At 41.3% G+C, this 12,392-nt stretch overlaps 1 protein-coding gene across 2 annotated transcripts in view; it reads left to right on the top strand.

Annotated features, from left to right (window-relative positions):
- The window catches only part of MAPRE2 (microtubule associated protein RP/EB family member 2), a 153,568-nt gene that overhangs the window by 18,144 nt on the left and 123,032 nt on the right, over positions 1 to 12,392 (top strand). For both annotated transcript variants that reach the window (XM_059140739.1, XM_059140738.1), the window contains exon 2: positions 8,595 to 8,656. Coding sequence is in view for 1 of the 2 variants with exons in the window: in XM_059140738.1 (XP_058996721.1) it covers positions 8,595 to 8,656 (62 nt within the window). In the remaining variant the exon portion in view is untranslated. The remainder of the gene's footprint in view (positions 1 to 8,594; positions 8,657 to 12,392) is intronic.

Below are 12,392 nucleotides of genomic sequence, written 5' to 3'. Positions count from 1 at the left end.
CACTGGGGAATTAGGGATGTGGGGAGAGAGGAGAAGCAAGGGAAAATGTGCTCCAAGAATGGACTTCAGCTCCTTAATTTTGCTTTGTTCCATCCTTGGTAGCAAGATAAATGAGTTGACTTCATTTGGGATCCTCTGAGTGAATGCCCCATCGCACTAAGTTCAGGCCTGATTACCACATAGCAGATTGTGGGAAGAGCGCTGAAAACAGATCATGGCCTTGCCCCTTGGTGTGGTTCCCAGACCAGCAGCATCTAGAAGTTTCTAGAAAGAATTTTAGACCCCTCCCTAGGCCTACTGAATCATAATCTGAATTTTAAGATTTTCTGCAGATGCAAAATCTGAAAAGCACTGCCACGAAGGAAACTGAGAGATAAAATACTTATCTTCCTCTAATTTTCTGAATGAGGAAAACAGAAATGGCTTTTAAATCCTATGTCTCCTGTCTCCAAAGGGACAGCAATCCTAAGTCTTTCCCTGCTGTTCTTTGCTTCCCTGTCGATATGTTTGCCCTGGTGGTGTAGTAATTGGTATCCGTGAGCTCCTTGCTGGCTACAGGGTGCACTGCTCACCCTTTAGACACCCAACCTTCTCTCAGATATACCAGATGCATAACAGGGTGTCCATGAACTCCTGCTCTGAAGGCCAAAGTCCCAGCCCTTCCACAAGCCTCTCTTCACAGGATCTGCAAGATGAGAATAAGAAATCGCTTCCCTCAGCGGGTTAACCATGGGAAGTCAGTGAGCTGACCCAGGCAACGTACTTCAGCCCGTGCCTCACATACACTAGCTGCAGATATGTGGTAACTTGTGCTTAGGTGCTCAGTGTTGGACAAATGAATAGATAGGAACTGCGTCTAAAAAACACTTGATGAAGATCAAAATCTGGTGTTTTGTTGCTTCAAAAATAGGCAATCTTAATATGCAAAGAAAGCCTGATAGAAGGCAAGAGAAAGGGAAAATGGGTCAAAGTGAACCCATAGAGAAAGCATGTGATTTGGACTCAGAAGACCAGAGTTCGTGTCCCAGCTCTGGCCTTTATCAGCTATGGGATCTCCTACGATAAACAAGCTTCCACAATTACTCTTTATTTTCTGGGGTTATGCGAAAAGGGGGAGGCACTTATAACTGACCAGTTAGGAGGACAAGGCTCACCTTGCTCATTCTTCTATCCCTACATCTCAGCCCATGGGTGCCCTGTGATGTGTTGTTTTTTTGTTTACTTTTGTTTTTTTCCCCAAAGATTTTATTTATTTGACAGAGACAGCAAGAGAGGGGAATACAAGCAGGAGGAACGGGAGAGGGAGAAGCAGGCTTCCCACTGAACAGGGGAACTCCCAATGTGGAGCTCCATCCCAGGACCCTGGGATCATGACCTGAGCCGAAAGCAGACACTTAATAACTGAGCCACCCAGGCACCTCCCTGTGATGTGTTTGTTCAGTTGGACTGGATGATGCACTCTCAATGGAAACAAAAGCTAAAAATTGCATTGGTTTGTTACCCTCTAAATCTCAACCCTAACAGACAAAATCTATCTCTTAGTATTTAAATTTTTTAAAGATTTCATTCATTTGAGAGAGAAAGTGCTCATGCAAGCATGTACCAGTGAGGGGAGATAAGTGAGCACTGAGCAGGGAGCCCAGTGTGGGGCTCCATCCCAGGACTCTGGGATTAAGACCTGAGCCAAATGAAGATGTTTAATGACTGAGTGACTCAAGCACCCCTAAAGAGAAGGTTTTAAGAAACCTTTCAAGTTGGAGGGGCACCTGAGTGGCTCAGTCAGCTAAGCAGCTGCCTTCAACTCCGGTCATGATCTCTCAGTCCTGGGATCGAGCCCCAAATGAGGATCCCTGTTCAACAGGGAGCCTACTTCTCCCTCTCCCTGCTTCTCCTCATGCTTGTGCTCTCTCACTGTGTCAAGTAAATAAATCTTTTAAAAAAATATTTCAAGTTGGGTATTTTGCCTGGATATATTTCCCATAATAGATTGGGGTTTTGTTCCCACCCCCCACCCACCCAAGTTTTATCCACAGCAATGTAACTGGTGCTTCTGCTCTGGGGCAGCACTCTTTCCCAGGTGACTGGAATTCAGCATAAATTTCCCCCAAACGTTTTGTAAGTGGTACTCTTCTTGAACCCCACAGCAGCACCCCCCAAAACCGTGTTGGTGGTTATCACAGGGTGCACACAAGTCCCAACAGAAAACTTAAGGATAGAAGCTATGCGAATAATCCTGAATATTTCAATAAATTCCATCCACTTCACACTTTGTAACAGACTACTGAAAATGTTAGTGTGAAAACCTTCCCACGTGACACTACAGTTGGACATGCTTATCCATCTTTGGAGGGAGGTCTTAGCAACCCTGGATACCCAGTGTCCTAACAACCCTCCTGCCACAGCCAAAGTCTTGTTCAAATCTCCTATGACCCTTTCAACACTTCTCCTCTATTCCTGTGCTGCTGCTTTGGACAGTCAAAGGAGTAAGACGATAATATAGATAGGACACGTGCAAAGTAAGAATTTCGTTTCCACGATAACCTGAACGCTAAATTTGGACACTGGGCTCAAAGTGAATTTGATCCCAGTCACTGCGCTGCTTGCCTGCTTCGTGAACATTCTGCTACATTTCATTATCGGTCATACTTGTGAGGAAAGGAGCCAACTATTTTCCGGGATCTCTGATTAAACACCAATAAAAGGATAAGTAATTATTAAAAATAGTCACAGAATTAATACACAGGCTATTTCTCGTGTAGTTTGTCCCACGTCTGTCTTTTTAATTTTACTTTTGTGCCTTTGGCATGGTGGATATTCTATTCTAGAATAGAAAGGGCAATCTCAAATTATTTTAATCCTGGTTTGCATGGGAAGTAGCAGATGGAAAAAGGAGGATTCTGAGAGGGGGATGAGGCTCAGTTTGTATGAAAATAACTGAATTTCTGTTTTATTATAGCTATGACTTTAGACAATTTGGGGGGATTATACTTTATTTTTATAGAAGCCTAAATCACACGACCAAAAGAAGTTTATAACATCATTACCATTCTTAATGTATACCATCAAAATCCCTTTATCAGCCGGCTATAATTTTTCAAAGCCCTTAAATATACAATATGGGTCATTTTGTAGTCTGGCTTGCTTAAGGAGAGGAATGCATTGTCCCACACTCAATGCCCAAGATTCAGTGTAATTTGACCTCCCTTACTCGATGGATAATCTCATTTGGTTTTGGTTTCCTGGTGCATGCTCACAGCTCTGTGCTTCCCGGCAATCCTGCCTGCTAGTTCCCCGGGGAAGTTAAACCAGGCAGGCTCTCAGCTCCCTCTGCCGCCCTGGGAATGGCTCAGAGCCCAGCCCACCCAACCCAGGCCACTAATTGAGCTGGTGCTTGGCCGAGGAAGGGCTCTCCAGAAGACTAATATGGAGTAGGATCAGCCGAAGGATTAGTAGCCTGTGACCTGTTAACGTTTATGAGCTGCATTCTTCCTAGAAAGCTGTGGCGCTCCCATCCTAAAGAATGTGATCTACAACTGGAGGGATTGCATATCTGCAAGCACCCGCAGGGAGTTTGGAATTCAGGATACAGCTCATTTTGAAGGTCCAAAGAGAATTTAGTCAACTCCTGAGGGGAGAAAACCTTGGTTCACATCCCAGTGGGGTTCCCTTCTTGGAAAAGCCAGGAGCAACTGGTTTAAGGTTAAAGCCTTTTATGAGGAAAAGGCTTTAACCTTGCATGGTCAGAAACCTCACTGGCTAAATACATAGCACTGAAGGAAAAGCCAGATCTTCTTCCAATGGTGGGCATGACTAGAAAATCTTTGCAACCCTTTCTTCATTCTGCTGTCTCCTATGTGCCGGCTTTACCGCCGGACGTGGAAGCAGTCTTGGGTGGGGGGCAGGGTAGGGCTCTCAATCTAGGACAGATGTTCTGGGCTCTACCCATGGGATGTCAGAATTCTGAGTTTGTTCAAAGAAAGAGCATCTGATATGTCTAGAGGACGAAGGAGAATGGACTTTTGTAGCAACAGAGAATGTGCTTTGTTAAAGAGTGTGGCCATGTCATGACTCTGTTTCTAACAAAGAAACTTGGTCTTTTCAGTTGAAGCCAGTAAACTAGAGAAGGGGCTGGCTTTCTGAGGAGCTGCGTAGCGCTCAAAATAGGAAGAGTGAAAGTCGACAGGGTCTTTCCTAACATGAAGGAAGACTCTACATGCTCCTCTCTGTGTGGGGGTGAGGACAGTTCTTTCTTCTTCAGTGTGGCCGAGTTCAGAATAGAGCATACCTGCCTACCTTGTCACCCATAAGAGCCATGCGGGACGAAATGCTAGACCTGGACCAGTAAGGGTGAGGATTGGGGGACGTTCTTGCATAACATCAACTCGAAGCTATCAGAGATCCTTTTAAATATGCAAAACTATCAAACTGCTACTTTGAAATTCCTTCTGGTTTCAGTGTATTTGTATCTATTTTGACGTTTTTAGAAGATTTTATTTATTTACTTATTCGTTTGTTTATTTGTTGGAGAGAGAGAATGAGAGCGAGAGAACATGAGAGGAGGAAGGTCAGAGGGAGAAGCAGACCCCCTGCTGAGCAGGGAGCCCCATGCAGGACTGTTTCCCCCGATTCCAGGATCATGATCTGAGCTGAAGGCAGCCCCTCAACCAACTGGCCACCCAGGTGCCCTCTATTTTGACTTTTAATGAAAATTTAGAAAGTTTGACATGGAAGAAAGAGGGGATAACTGCAGAGAATTCTCAGATAGGCAAGACTGGACAGAAGACTGTCAGTAGAGGTTTCCAAATGCTAGAATCCTGGATGCTAGAAATATTTTTTCTTGGATCTGTAAAAAAGTGGGGCAAAGTCATGACTGCATCTTGCCGACTGTCTCAGAGCTTTTTTTTTTTTTTTTTTTTTAAGATTTTATTTAATTATTTGACAGAAAGAGAGATCACAAGTAGGCAGAGAGGCAGGTGGGGGTGGGGGGAATTTAGGCTCCCTGCTGAGCAGAGAGATGCGAGACTCGATCCCAGGACTCTGAGATCTTGACCTGAGCCAAAGGCAGAGGCTTAACCCACTGAGCCACCCAGGGGCCCAGAGCTTTTGTTCATCTCTGGAAAAGTAAAAAAATAAGAGATTCTTGCTCCACTGTCGTTGTTGTCCTATCTTTTTTTAAATTAAACTTGGTTTTTAGATCTCTGTAGGTGAATATGTAGTTGTAAGAAACCATATGGAGCTTTCTCATGTGCCTTTGAATCACTTCTTCCCCCTCTACAATAACATCTCACAAATTGGTTACAACCAGGATATTGACAAGGACACGTGTTCAAGCTTAGTGTTACCCTTTGATGATCACACCCTCCTCCCCCTACTCCTCCAATGCTCCCCCCCGACTCCTCCCTACTCCTACAGCCATTAACCTGTGCTCCATTTCTACAGTTTTCTCATTTCAAGACTGTTAGATAAATGTAATCATATGGTATATGACCTTTAGGGACTGGCTTTTGCCCCTCAGGATAATTCTCTGGAGGTTGATCCCGGCTGTTGTGTGTATCAATAGTTCTTTTTTTATTTACTGTAGTAAAAGGGTATGCCACAGTTGGCTTAACCATTAACCTGTTGAAGAACATCTGGGTTGTCTCTGATTTTGACTGCTAAGAAAAACAGCAGCAGCAGCAGCAACAACAACAACAATAACACACACATACACACACGCACCCTGCTATAAATATAAATTTTCATTTGGAAAAATGCCAAGATGTACAATTGGTGGGTTGTATGGTAGTTGCACGTTAAAAAAAATTTTTTTTTTTTTTTGCCAGAGTAGCAGAGCCATCCTACATCCTCACAAGTAATGTGAGTGCTCTAATTCCTTCTCAATGTTTCACCTCTCTATTTTAGCCATTCTTCTAAGTGTATAGTGCTATTTCATTATGGTCTTTAATTTTCACCTACCTAATGGCTAAGGATATTAAATATCATTTCATGTGCTTTTTGACTATTCGTGTATCCTCTTCAGCTAAATGTCTCTTCATGTCTTTTGCCCACTTTCCAATGGAATTTTTTAACTGTTGAGTTTTCAGAGCTTGTTATATATTCTAGAAACTGGTCCTCTGTCAGATAAGTGGTTTGCAAATATTTTCTCCTAATTTATCCCTCATATTTGCATCTACTTCACAGGGACAAAAGTTCTTAATTTTGAGAAAGTCCAATTCATCCCTTTTATGGATTGTGTTTTTGGTGTCAAGGCTAAGAACTCTTTGCGAGGCCCCATGTCTCAAAGATTTTCTTTGTTTTTCATAGCTTTGTATTTTATATTTATACCATGTTCCATTTTTTTATTTAAAGATTTATTTATTAGAGAGAGAACATGAAAGAGAGTGGAGCCAGACGTAGGCTTGATCTCACCACCCTGAGGATCACAATCTGAGCAGAAACCAGGAGTTGGCCGCTTAACCAACTGTGCCACCCAGGGGTCCCCCATGCTCCTTTTTTTTTTTTTTTTTTTTAAGATTTTATTTATTTATTTGACGGACAGAGATCACAAGTAGGCAGACAGAGAGGGAGAAGCAGGCTCCCTGCCGAGCAGAGAGCCTGATGCAGGTCTGGATCCCAGCACCCTGAGATCATGACCTGAGCCAAAGGCAGAAGCTTTAACCCACTGAGCCACCCAGATGCTCCCCATGCTCCATTTTTAATTTTTATATTAAATGTGAGACTTTTGGAGAACTGCCTTGCCAGTGTCAAACATCACAGACAAAACTGCCTGACCTGCCACCCCCACTGATGGGGGCAGGGGGCGGGGCTTATGTTTCCACCCTTGCCAGGCTGTTCCTTCTTGAGCAGACCAAAGACTCTCCGGGGGTTTCAGATCTATAGCAAAGATCTAGCTTTTATAGAGATGTAGCGTCTGTCCGACTCCTAGAAGCTGTCACTTTCTCGATGCACAATATGGGCCCCTTGCTCCATTACTCTGAACCTCAGTTTCTTTATTTGTATTAAGGTTTTGGAAATTAAATTGGATAAAATATGTGAAATGACTTGTGCAAAGGCTTTTCAATAAATGATCCCATTCTTCAAACTGATCCATTACAGCTGCTGAAAAACGAGCAACGGCCCATTGTCAGACAACAGAAAGGGCCAATTGTATATAGCCAATCCTGAATTTTTTAAGGATGAATTATCTATTTGATAGGTAAACTAGGAACCTTGTACTCTTCCTAACTTGGTGGCCAGTACTTTCCCTGATAACATAGCTACTGAGTACTAGTTCAATAACAATGGCAAATGAAAGTTCTGTTGTAATTGAGTTCATTGCTGGAAGATTTACGGACTTAGGAAAATGATATGGGTAGGAATGGATTTTTTTATTTGACTACTATCATTAAATTATGAAAAGATGTAAAAGAGCTAGGACATTAACTTCTCTAAACTATGTGAAGAAATTCTGTCAGAAGAAATTAATCTATCTCCTCTTTCCCTTATAGAAAAGGTCTAAAAGGCCTACCTACTTTCTTTAAAAAAAAAAAAAAAAAAAAAATTCACGCAACAACTCTAGACACAGTTCTGGAGATCACCTTGCATTGGGTCTACCACAAATATTTTTAAGCAATTGACTTAAAACACACACACACACACACACACACAAACAAATAGGCACCAAAGGCATTTGTGTTTTCTGTTCTAGGACAATTTTAGAAGAGTAATGGGCTGGGTGAGCACCTAGGTAGAAGGCAGCAGTCATTTCTGATTTGTTTCTTGGGGTGGTGGGAAGACCATTAAGGCTGGTATACGTATGCATTTGGGTCTTTTTTTTTTTTTTTTTCTTTAATCAACATCTGCATGAGCCATAAGCGGCCTCCCCAGGAACCATCCACTTCCCACCCTCACACTGGACCGTAAAAACCTGGAGCTCAGACACATTTCTTAGCCTTGAGAATTGTCTTTCCTTAGTTTATTTCTCACTTAGCCAGGGCATGTTTAGAAGAACAAGAGCTAATGCACATAAAGGAAATTGTCACTTGTTGGTGCGTATAGTTTTGAAGTTTGATCCTGGCATTGTTTAGAATGCCTGTCCTCTCAAAAATCTTCTGATTGGAATAAGACCGTGTTGGTACCAGGTGTAAAACCTGCCAATAAACCTGAGGTTAAGGAAGCTGATACTCAATAATGTTGGCCTTTGCTGTCCCGCTCAGAGGTCCTCCTTCTGGGGGTTATTTGCTAACACATGAATTCTCATCACATCAGACTATCAGGGAGAAAGGTAAAAAGAAAAAATTATCTTCATAAAACTGACATGATACTGTTCACAAGCCATAATCAACCTCAAAGTTGATTTCATATATATATATATATATATATATATATATAGAGAGAGAGAGAGAGAGAGAGAGAGAGAGAGAGAACCAAATGCCTTGGCTAACTTAATCTCTCTCCTTTGGTAAAACCAACTGAATTTTGATGTTGTGTATGTGCTTTGATTTCTCTTTCCATTACTAACCACACCTAACGAACTACGTTAAAGTCCTTTGCTCCTATGTTTTCATCCTATTAAGTATTCTTTTCCTTTCTTCTTTTTTTCCCCCCTCTCCCAGTATCCCATTCCTCAGCGGTACAGTTCATCTCGTCAGCCAGGGAGAGAGCCTGGATGCTCAAGGTAAGATTTAAATCTAAAACGGTATAGAATTCCTTGTCTGCAGATTAAATTGAAGTATTCATGCCTTTGTAACAATTTATTTTCAAAATTCCATTATACAATTATAATGTATTATAATTCCCATAAACATGCTCCATTAAAATGTTATTTTTCAAACTATATTCCATTTCCCATGTGTATGAAGGTCTGAACTGCTATCAGCAATTCCTCTAAAAATGGTCAAGTCAATTAAAGTTGAATTTTGGAGATATTATTAGTGATAAGTTGAAGGAGAACCTATTAAGATGTAGGCAAGTAACCTCAGGACATTTCATGATATTTGTGAACAAAAAATTTTTAAATTTCACTTATTTATAATAAAGAAATCAAGACAATTGCTCAGACTTTACAAAAGGGGGTGGAGCATATTTGGGAAGGAGACAAAGACTTCAGCCTCTCCCCTCCTCTCCCCCACCAGTTTGAGGTTTGTGTTTGAGACCCAATCATTTGACCTTCACTTATTTCCCACTGGTATTCTGAGTCTCTTTCTCTCTCATGCCTTCAAGGTTCGTTCACCTTCAGTAGCTCCCTAGAACAAAGGAACAATTAACTGAAATTCCACCAGATGGCAATATTTGGAAAGCCATCCACAGAGGTTTCAAAGCTGAGCGCTATTATTGTTCAGAGAATAGTTTCAGTGTAAGACATCCTCGACTTCCCCAAGGGTATTCTAAACATCTCTAGTTTTACTTCTTTCCCCACCATATCGAAAGTTTTTACCAAAAAAAAAAAAAAGTATATTAGGGAATATATAGTATATAGGGTATTTTCTTTCGTTTTTCATTGTGGAATAAAATTAGAAATGTCATTCTTAAATAATTCTTCAGGGTGTCCGTATTAAAAGCTCAAATCGATGGATAATATACTATATTTGGTTTGGGATTTTGTGGTGATAAATGCAATGACTAATGGTCAGTTTTAAATTGAGAAAGCTAAAATTCTAAAAAAAAAAAAAAAAAAAAAGCTTTTTAAGGAGGAGAAACTTGCAGGTATAAAATACTTACTTGATTTGATTCAGAATAATTTATTTAAATGGGATGAGTAAACTTCATTTGTTTTGTTGTAATGAAAGTGGAGATCCTGAACCCTGACTGGACTTTTCAGAGACCAGAGCTGGGACAGAGGGACCCAGAAAGACATCTAAGGGCAGTTAAAATAGAAAGCACCAAAGAGAGTTACCTAGGCTTGCTTGGTACACCTAGAAGCAGACCTTGAGTGCTCTTGGAAACCTGCTCTTGTGCCACTAGCCCTTCTGGTAGGGGATTTACGTGTCTGGAATGGTCCTGGTCTTGGAATATAGTCTCATGAGTACCCCTTTTCACCCCCCAAAGTATCTCCATTTGGACGATAAATTCTATGGTTGCCTACCTTCTAGGCTGGTTTGTTCAAAAAAAAAAAAAAAAGCTAATAGAAAAATGTGGTCCAATACCCAAAAAGGGTGTGTGTTTCTAATCCTCCTTAGATCTAGGAGACAGAGTAAATGCTCCCTTTTCTGTAAAGAGCCACGTCATGAATATTTTCTGCTTAGCGGGCCATACAGTCTCTGTCATGACTATTCAACTCCCTCTAGTGTGACAATCACCATAGAGAATACATAAATGAATGGGCTTGGCTGTGTTCCAGTAAAGCTTTATTTACAGAAACGGGTAGTAGGTAACTTTTGGCTGGCGGGCCAATTCTCCCCCATTTCCTCTCCCCTTACCGAGAAGACAGCCATCCTTAAATCCTCTCCTTTGTCTCCCTATCCTTTCTAGGTCTCAGCCTCCTTACTCAATCCCAGTTTCTGAGACAGTTGATAGTTGCTCTGGTGACTAATCTCAGGGGTGCGGTTCCTGGGCATCCTTGACGGAGACTGGCCGTTGGCTTCATATCCGAGTCTGTTTCTGCACTCTGCGCACCAGGCTTGTGCCTTGTACCTTGCGACCTAGAACAGCTGCCCTTTTGAGACAGCGCTTGCATCCTAAAGTTAAATCCTGAAGCAATAGCTGTTCAGTAGACAATTTAATTTTATGCTTTGGTCCTCACTAAATAACTGTTTATGGAAAATATAGCCACATGAAGGAAAGATGAATGCTAGCTAGAGCAAATTTGTATTATAAAAATGGTACATTTAAAGGAAAGTTTGGAAAGAAAAAAATAACCCATAACACCATTCCAAAATAACTGTTTGGTCTCTTGTATATTTGCTTTGCTTGCAAGTATTCCTGTTTTTCTATCCTGGATGTAAACTTTGTGTTTTACTTAGCATTAGTCAAAAACCTTTTTCAAGAATCTTCAGAATTATTGTTAGGATAGAACAGTATTATGATATCAGTGTGTCCGAATATCCTCCAGTTTTCTTGTTTTGACTCCATCAAATTTGGGTTTTTTTGTTTGTTTTTGTTTTTTTCTTTTTTGGTCTCTTTCCTTAGTACAAAATCCCAGAAGTGGATTATTCAGAGATATGACCATTCTTAGGACTTTTAATCTAGTTTACCATATTTCTTCCCAAATGGTTTGGAGTCCTTCACAAACATTTGTAATTTGAGAGGACTAGCCTCACCACAACTTGATCAGAAATAGCATTTAATTCAATAATACTTGGAGTGTCTCATATATATAAAGAAGTGTGCTATTTGCTTTGGTGTATATATAAAAATGATAGGCTTGGGGCGCCTGGGTGGCTCAGTCGTTAGGCATCTGCCTTTGGCTCGGGTCCATGATCCCAAGGTTCTGGGATCAAGCTCCACATTGGGCTCCCTGCTCTGTGGGAGGCCTGCTTCTCCCTCTCCTACTCCCCCTGCTTATGTTCCCTCTCTCGCTGTGTCTCTGTCAAATAAATAAAATCTTTTTTTTTTTTTAATGATAGGCTTTTTTCACAAATTTTAAGTGCCTGCTCTGAACTATGTATTGTAAGGTTTCCACGCTGAGCAGAAGATAGCCTCTGTCTGAGTTTGACCCTACTAGGAAACTAAAGTAGATATATATGATATCTATAACTGTATACAAAATGAGACACACCATAGGAGAGATACAGAAAAATACATCGGGATTCTGGCGGTTAGAGATGGCATCTGAGCTAAACCTTGGAGATGGGTTGGATTGGAACATTTAGGTGGTGAGATTTGCTGTTCATTCCATAAACATGTACTGATAGCTGACTATATGTGCTGGGCACCAGGCTAAAAGCTAGGGTTATAAAGATAAACAAGACAGGTCTTAAAGCTTAGCATCTAATGGAATTGACTGCTTTAAAAAAATAAAATAAAAAGTCTGCTGAGTCGGATAGCTTGTCTAGCAGAGAATGCATGGGGATAGGAATAAAGCCAGAGTCCTCTTTCGAAGAGGACACTTTTTCATGACTCTTCCTTCGATACAGTCTTGTTCATTTGCTGTCCTATCAGAATCTGAGGGAGATCAGCTTCTGTAAGTTTGAAGGTTATTCTAACTGGCTGACCAATGTTCCAATTAAAATTGGCCTAGATTTCCAGCTCTCCTCTCCCCTGCCCCAAATGAGTCTCTTCACTGAGCAGTTCAGAGCTAGGGTTGGAATCACTGAGACCCATATCCTGGCCCTGATCCTGTGACGACTGAAGCCAATCACCAAGAATTGGTGTTTTTCAAATGGCTGGAAGGAGCCTCAATCTAATCCAACTGACCCATTGTAAAGATGAACGCTGTTGGTTGAGGAGAGTTGAGGGATGAGCCAACTGCCGGC

This window comes from Mustela lutreola, chromosome 11, assembly GCF_030435805.1.
Source record: "Mustela lutreola isolate mMusLut2 chromosome 11, mMusLut2.pri, whole genome shotgun sequence".
NCBI classification, from domain to species: Eukaryota; Metazoa; Chordata; class Mammalia; order Carnivora; family Mustelidae; genus Mustela; species Mustela lutreola.
Note: the sequence above shows the minus strand (reverse complement) of the source record. Positions and strands in the feature narration are given on the sequence as shown.